We start from the raw sequence: 8,288 nt of genomic DNA on the forward strand, positions 1-8,288 counted from the left end.
ATTACCTCTTGTTCCGTGGATCCCTGTCTTGGTAGAAAGAACGTCGAAGAAGAAATCGCGTGCAAAGAAGAGTAACATTGGAGAAGAAATTGCGTGCAAAGAAGAGTCATGCGTCGGTGTGTGCCTCAGAGCCGTGAGAATAAGTTTAATGCCTATTTAGGGTCCATGTCTCTCATTTTTTTAGTATAATTAAAAAAATAGACCCTTCATTGGGCTGGGCCCTAAGGCGGTGCCTCTCTCGCCTCATGGAAGTTACGGCTCAGCCTAAGTCCTTGCACACTTAGACACAAGGCATCAAATACATAGAGCCTAACTTAATCTGATTGATCACATTAAAATTCACCTAGGGTACTTACAGAAATAGGGAAGTTTACAGTTTCCTACTTTCAAGTTTTTTTCAGATAGGATTGTGCAGAATAATTCCACTCTCGTAAGTGCAAAAATGAGATGAAGCAATCACTCCCCAGAAAAAGAAGCATCATGCAAGCATTTTCTATGTATATAAGTCCATTTAAAGAAGCATCAGCTTTTACACTACAATGCTGAATAGTTAACACAAGAGCCCAGGTAAACTTCTTCTAAGAGTTGCATTTTTCAGAAACAAAGAAAGCAGCATCGACAAACCGTTATAATAATTCAAAACATGAAATTTGCGTACCAAGACTGCAAGTGGTAAGAACACAACAGTTGAGAGTGTCTTCTTTAGTAAGCTTATAACTGATAATTCTCAAATGGTTTCTGCTTGTGCTCAAAACTCAACTTCTCTAGGTTAGCCAATCTGCCAATGCATCTAGGAAGTACCTCAATGCCAACTTCAGAAAGTTCAAGTTGAGACAAATTAGCAAGGTTTTCAATGCCACTGTGCAACTCTTGAAGATCCAAATTACCATTCAGATTTAGCACTTTCAGATTAGAAAGCTGACAGAATGATGCAGGCAATGTCTTGATTTTTGTCTCCGTGACTTCTAGATTACTAAGTTCTGAAAGATATCCAATACTCTCAGGTAACTTAGAGAGCCTTTGGCAGCCATTCAGATCCAGATTTTGCAGGTTAGATAGCTGACCTATAGATTCAGGTAACTCTCGTATTTCTGTATCCGAGAGCTTAAGTTGATGCAGTTTAGTAAGATAGCCAATGCCATCAGGTAAACTGAAAAATCTTCTGCAGCCATCCATCTCAAGAACTTCCAGGTTCAACAATTGGCATACAGATGCAGACAAGCTGTTCAATATTGATGCCAGAAACTACCAGGTGGCTTAATGTTTTCAAGGCTCCAATACCACTCGGTAATTGAGAAAGATTTGTGCAACCATTCAACTTCAATGTACAAAGTCTAGACAAGTAACATAAAAGACTCTGGAAGAATAGAAATATTTGTATATGAAAGTGCAAGGTAATTCAAGTTGGAGAGGTTACCTATGTCATTGGGTAACTCTGAAAGATTGCTGTAAGCCAAATCTAAAGTGAGTAGGTTGAACAATGAACAGATGGACTCAGGTAGTTTTGTGATTTTTGTCTTACAAGCTGTAACATGTCTAAGGTTCACAAGGTTTCCTATGGAACTGGGTAACTCCATTAGGATTTTGCATTGGTCCAATTTTAGTGTTGACAGTTTGGATAGGCGATGTACAGATCTAGGCAACCTTTTGATAGATGTTCCAGAAAGCCCGAGATGGCAAAGATTGACAAGACTGCCAATGTTGTAGGGTAGATCCTTCAGATTTCTGCAATAATCAACTTTCAAGGATTGAAGGTTTCGCAATTGATAAACAGATTTCGGCAACTTTTCAATGTTTGCTTCAGAAAGTCCAAGATACCGTAGGTTAACAAGCTTGCCTATGTCACTTGGTAGTTCTCTTAACTTTAAACATTTGTCCAAGGTCAGTGTCTGGAGGTTGTAAAGCTCGCACACGGCTGCAGGAAGGAGTTCAATAAATCTATCACAAATTCGAAGATATCGCAGGTGAATGAATCTTAGGCTTGATACCGAAGATGCATTAAGTTTATCCAATGCTTTCTCCTGAATTGTTTCAGCTATTGAAGAATCTGCATGACATGTCAACTCCAAGGCCCGAATGCCTTGCACGGACTCGATCAATGCCATAGTTAAAATATCATTAGGTAGGAAACCACCTAAACTTCTATATAATAACTGCAATGTCAAGATTGCATTAGAAGACTGGAGTTCATTTGTCCCCTTGCTACTTGTCACGTATAATTGACGGATTTTACCTGAGTCCTTATACATCTTCACATTTGGCAAGGAAGAGCATTCTCCATTTGACATATACTTCGATACATCATATAGCAAGTCATGGATTGTGAATGTCCCATCCCATGATCTGTCAAAAATTGTTAGCATCTGCAACTCATGGAAGTAATTACAACCAACGGTTTCCAGACTTTGACCATACTTATGCTGAATGTAACCTTGTGCCATCCACAATCTGACTAACTCATATTTGTCAAACTTATATCCCCTAGGAAATAGAGAACAGTAGAGGAAACACGGTTTCAAATAAGTGGGCAATAGATAGTAGCTCAACTGAAGAGCTGGACAAATGTGAGTCTCACTTTCTTGTAATTCCCACAATTCACTATCCAAAACATCTATCCATATCCGTTTATCCATTTGATAGCCAAGAAGGCTTCCAAGAGTTTTCACAGCTAGAGGCAATCCCCAACACTTTTGAACAATATGTTTTCCAATTTCAATGAGCTCAGGTGGGCAACTGGAATCTTCACAAAATGCATAGTGCTGGAATACATTCCATGACAGATCTAGACTCAAGCGACCCAATGGATAAGATTCGATTCCTCTTGATTTACTAGTGCCTAGCTCAGTCTGGGAAGTAATTATAAACTTAGCCATTCTAACACCAGCTAAGGGAGCTTGCAAGTATTTCCACAGTCTCGGATTCAGGTCCTGAAGATCATCCAGCACGAGCAAAAGCTTTTTTCCCTTTAGTTCTTCCTTCATAACACTTTGAAGATGAACCGGTTCTTTGCCATCACAAGATTTTCCAGTTATAGAGACAAAAAATGCTTTTGATAAGCTTACAGCATCAGATTCCTCAGTGAAGTGAAGCCAGACTCTTGAGTTGAAGTATTTGCATACGAGGGGATCATTGTATACTTCCTTAGCTAGTGCTGTTTTTCCGACACCTGCCTCGCCGACTATCGAAATAGCAGAGAACTTATTTCTACTGCGTTCATCCTCAAAAAGAGAAAATCTGGAATTTGTACCGAGTAGTAGCCAGCTAATGATATGCTCCCGGTCAGTGTTCCTCCCATAGATTTGTTTAGTTACATCAAAAGCATTGTAATGCTTCCTTCCACGGATGGTATCCTCCGACTCTGCAAGAAGAAACTTTCTTACCCTTTGCAACTTCTTAAAAGTTTGATTCTCTTGCGAAACTAGCAGCAGGTGGCTTGCGAATTTCTGGGACTTCCGGAGTTGTTCGCGGAGCTCCATCCATATCCATTGGACCCTCCGTAGAGCTAACGTTAAATGGGTTGTACACTGACTTACTCCTCCCCTAGATCCCGGGGAATGGCTTGCCCCTCCGCCAAGTCCCGAGGAAGGGTCTGTTGTTATACAGGAACTTGCCCCTCCATCAAGTCCCGACGAATGACCTGCTCCTTCGCTAAATTCTGGAGAAGGGTCTATTGTAGACCTTGCCCCTCCACCAAGTCCCGAGGAAAAGTCTGTTATACATGAATGATGACTTGCCCCTACATCAAGTCCCGAAGAAGGACTTGCTCCTACGCTAAGTTCCGGAGAAGGATTTATTGGAGACCTTGCCCCTCCGCCAAGTCCCGGGGAAGAGCCTGTTACACACGACTTTGCCCCTCCGTCGAGTCCCGGGGAATGCATTGCCCCTCCATCAAGTCCCCGCAAACGATCTGAAGATACGTAACCTGACGGCTGCTCGATTTTATTAAGAAATTCCGCTTCGCGTTGGAACATCTTGTATTCGTAATCGTCCACCAAATCTTCAACCTCGATGACCAAATCTTGGAGCTCCTTCAGCAGCAGTTTGATAGCATCTTCCCTAATCTGGCGCCCCGAATCATACAGCAGCCCTTTGATATTCTTCAGAATCGCTTTAATATCTTTTAATTCTTTCAACGGTACCTCAGGCGAAGATCCCGCTGCAACATCTGATAATCCGATCGTCGCTTCAGCAAGCAGCGGTAAAAGGTCGTCGATCTTGGAGCCGAAGCTAGAGAAAGGGTTGTTCGCCATTGGTAAATAACTAACTAATCCTATTTTCAGGAGAACAATGATATTAGTAGAGCTGTGTTAACTACAGAAGTTGATCGACAGGGGAAGAAGAGTTGACCAGTCAACGAACACGATATTTTGAGGTCATTTTTAAAATGCCCCTCAAATATTCTTCAGTAGCTTTCTTAAAATACATTTAAAAATTTTCTTAGTATTTATTTATTATAAAAAATAAATTTATTTTGAATCATTTTTAAAGTGCCGCTCAATTATTTTGAGTCATTTTTAAAATATCCCTCGAACATGTAGTAGTTTTCTTAAAACACAGTTTAAAGTTTTCTTAATATTTATTATAAAAAAATATTAAATATAGTATTTATTATAAAGGTCCTTCATTATCTAATCCACAAGAGAAGACTAATCAACCAATTGGATATTTCGAGTCATTTTTAAAATGCCCCTCAAATATTTAGTAGCTTTCTTAAAATGTATTTTAAAATTTTCTTAGTATCTATTATAAAAAAAGATCAAATATAATATTTATTTTAAAGGATAGTATGTATTCCACGAGAGAAGACTAGCTGGCTCAATGAACTAGATATTTTGAGTCCTATTTAAAATGCCCAACAAATATTTAGAGTTATTTTTAAAATGTCCCTCAACATTAAGTAGCTTTCTTAAAATTACCTTTTTTGCTTTATTAAAACACATTTTAAATTTTTCTTAGTATATATTATTTAAAAAATAGGATAAAAATTAAAAGGCCAAATTAATAGAAACGGCTCTTTTTTCTAAAAAGTCAAAATAATCACATATTGTTTGAAAATATAGTAGTTAGGATTCGAATGGGAGATGTTTGAAAAATTATTTGAGCACCTTGACGTTGCAGCGTGGCCCGCAGGGCCAAATGTCCACGTCCGTCAAACTGTTTGAGGTTGTATAATTCAAGCATGGGCAGATCCACTCTAGAGCTAGGGTGGCTCCAGCCCCACCCATCTTACAAACAATAAAACCAAAAAACTTTTCCAGCCCTGTTCCTTTTTTTTTTTCCCCTATTGCTTGTCCCATGTGGTTACGTTTATTAAATCAAAATTTTTGATTTGATTTAATTAAACCTCCATGTACCCATTACTTTATTAGAACTTTTAATTAAATCAAAAATTGTGCACGGCTCTTTATCTCCATAATCCCACGCATCATTCTATTTGTCACACGCTACATGAACAATAAGTGCTGCTGCCTTCCTTATTCTTCCTCGCAATCGTGGAACCGCAAGTGCAAAAGATTTGGTTTCGATTCTCTATTTTTTCCATCACTGGGTTCAAACAAATTTGTTCGCCTTTGGAATGAATTTCCTTCGAGCTCCTTTCTCAACGGTGTAATCTCTTAATTTCTTGAAGGTTTTTACATTATCATTCACTTGATATTTCATATTCATGTACTGTATAGACATTCGATAGTAATTCGACGAGTATAACCACGATATCCTTTCTCTCGAATAGCACGTAATATCGGTGTGACCATCACCATAGGTTTATTTTCTTTTGATATTATCTGTACGAGTCAATTATTATTTTTTTCCTTTTGATAAATTGATTAAATTAATTAACAGATTTATTAATTAATTTGATTAGTTTTATTTATATAATTGTTTACTTTTCTTTATTGTTGGTTTGATATTAGATATTAGATATTAGATATTAGATATTAGATTGATCATAAAAAGGATGAGATAAATTTTGTATTTATTCACTTTAATATAGAAAATTCAGGGAATGAAGACTATCAACTTATTTTTTAAAGCAAAAGAGTAAATATCTACAAGAGCGATTTTTCACCATTGTAGATGTGACTGATACAATTATTGCAACACTTAGAGAAAGAAATATCTGCTGCTTTTGGTTGTTATGACTTACATATTCGCAATATACGGGAATAAAGATATGATGGTGCTAGAAATATGCATGATTCTTGAAATAGATACAACCCCATGTAAATTAAGATCCTGGCTACGCCCCTGTTATTCAAGTTATATTCAATGTTATATCTGTTGAATTTCGTGGTTGTTTTGATATGATCAATTAAGTTAAGTTAGGTCATGTTTATTATTTGATCCATGTGTCTAAGTGTGTAGGAGCTTAAAAGCGCGGAAAGTCGAGGGGAAGACGCAGCTAGCGAGAAGGACGGCACGAGAAGGGAGTCGACAGGCTCGGTGCGTCTGAAGGACGAAAGAGCTGCGGAAGAGTACACCAGTGGACGAGAAGAACGTGCACAACGTTCGAGGGACGAGAAGCCGGGTCGGAAGTCTACTTGAGGAGAAGACCGGAAATTGGATTCGGGTGAGCCTTATTTCGGTTGGTCGTAATCACCCAAGCAATCGGAGCTTCGGAAGAAGAAAAGGAGTCAAAAGAAGCTCAAAAAGCTAGCTGGAGGCGCATTCAACGAAGTACTGAAGGCGCCTGCGCTGCTTGCAGTCTTGAAGGCGCCTTCATTACCTTGAAGGCGCCCTCAACCTTGTCTGAGGCGCCCTCAAGGAAATTGGAGGTGCCTCAGACCCAGTCTAGATGGTCGTTTGCGAAGCAGATAAAGCTTTATCCGGTCAAACCTCTTGGAGGTGCCCTCAACCCTCTTGGAGGCGCCCTCAAGACCCGAGATAGACTTTCCAGGAGCTATATAAAGGCTCCTGGAGCTAGGAATAATTCATTCAACTCAGTATTCAATTCCTAGCAACTTGTAAGAGCTTTTAGTATGTAGAATGTTTGATGTATGCCCAAGGACTGAAGATAGGAGAGATCAGTTATTACTTTCAGAAGGCCCAATTACAAGACTACGGGCAAAGCGTTTCAAGGAAGCACTAAATGGACTAATGAAAAAACATTGGTAGGACTATGAGCAAGGAGAAACCAAGATAATCGCAACTGCTAGTCGTGGTCTAATCCACGTAATCGGGCATAACCATCCATGACTGGCCGTGCTTAACGGAAGAACGCTAATAAGCATGTAAAGCATGGGAATTCGTTCATGCATGAAGACTTAAGTATTTTAGATTGTTTAATGAAGCATGCAACTTGGGACTCTAATTGTGCATGCATTTATTTTGTTTTGGGTTTCTAGATAGCTTGCATGAGACATGCAACATTGGGACTCTAATTGTGCATGTACTTATCTTGTATTTTTCCTTGTTCACTCCCATTATAAAAGGGAGGGACATCTTAGTATGAAGCAACATAGTTTTTGGTGAGATTGTGTGCTCTCTTAGTTCTTGAAAGAACTTGCTGAACTTATCGAATCTACTCTCGTGGCGTTCAACCCATCGAAACTTATCACCCCTAGGTGTAGAGTTTCTTTCCTTCGTAGGCTTGGTTCGTGCCAATTCTTGGTTATGGGTCAAGGCTCACACTCTTGTCGTTTAGTTCTTGGGGTTCTATCCACCTTTGTTTCGGGTTCCATCATATTTATTGGTGGGGTTCATATCAATGCTTCTCCGCCTTTAGAGAAGAAGACTTTTCTAGTGCGCTTTCCAACCGCCTTGGATTAACAACCTTCTTGGTTGTAATCAAGTCAACTCGCTGAGTCCTCTTGCTTTTCTTTATTTTAGTTTCTTATTGTTATTGTTGCTATTATTTTAGAGTTGAAAGTTTGATAAGGGTACTTTTCATTTGCAGGCAATTCACCCCTCCCCTCTTGCCGACCCCGTTGCACCAACAAGTGGTATCAGAGTCAGACCGCCTCAAAAGGACTAACCGCCGACTGAAGCACAAAGATCAAGACGATGGCCGGAACAAGCATTCATCCCCCGAAGTTCGACGGAGACTTCGCGACATGGAAACGCCGAATGGAGGTATTCTTTAAGACTGAATTTGATATACTTCTAATCATGAAATATGATTTTTCAGCCCCCAAAAACAAAGGAAGAATACAACTGGACGAAGAAGGAGCAAGTCGATTTCGTGGCCAACAGAAAGGCTGAGTTCCATCTACTTAGTGTTCTGCCGCCCCAGGAGGTAAGTCGAATCGGAAGCTAGGACTCCGCCAAGGACCTCTGGGAAAAATTCCTGG

At 39.5% G+C, this 8,288-nt stretch overlaps 1 protein-coding gene across 1 annotated transcript; it reads right to left on the reverse strand.

Annotated features, from left to right (window-relative positions):
• Window positions 1–493: 493 nt before the first annotated feature.
• On the reverse strand, window positions 494–4,337 carry LOC122031264 (putative disease resistance protein RGA3). Its single transcript, XM_042590399.1, has 2 exons — window positions 1,341–4,337; window positions 494–1,245 (listed from the first exon to the last, which is right to left on the reverse strand). The coding sequence occupies exons 1-2, from the start codon at window positions 4,248–4,250 to the stop codon at window positions 712–714; spliced, it is 3,444 nt and encodes a 1,147-aa protein (XP_042446333.1). The 5' UTR covers window positions 4,251–4,337; the 3' UTR covers window positions 494–711.
• Between the last annotated feature and the right edge of the window lie 3,951 nt (window positions 4,338–8,288).

This window comes from Zingiber officinale, chromosome 11A (assembly GCF_018446385.1).
Source record: "Zingiber officinale cultivar Zhangliang chromosome 11A, Zo_v1.1, whole genome shotgun sequence".
Classification (NCBI taxonomy): Eukaryota; Viridiplantae; Streptophyta; class Magnoliopsida; order Zingiberales; family Zingiberaceae; genus Zingiber; species Zingiber officinale.

What these genes read in the sequence shown, in the direction of transcription:
- LOC122031264 (XM_042590399.1), bottom strand. Translation starts at nt 4,250, where the DNA reads ATGGCGAACAACCCTTTCTCTAGCTTCGGCTCCAAGATCGACGACCTT. An exon ending in CAGAGTCTTTTATGTTACTT is followed by an intron (nt 1,246 to 1,340) that starts GTCTAGACTTTG and finishes GCCACCTGGTAG; the next exon opens with TTTCTGGCATCAATATTGAA.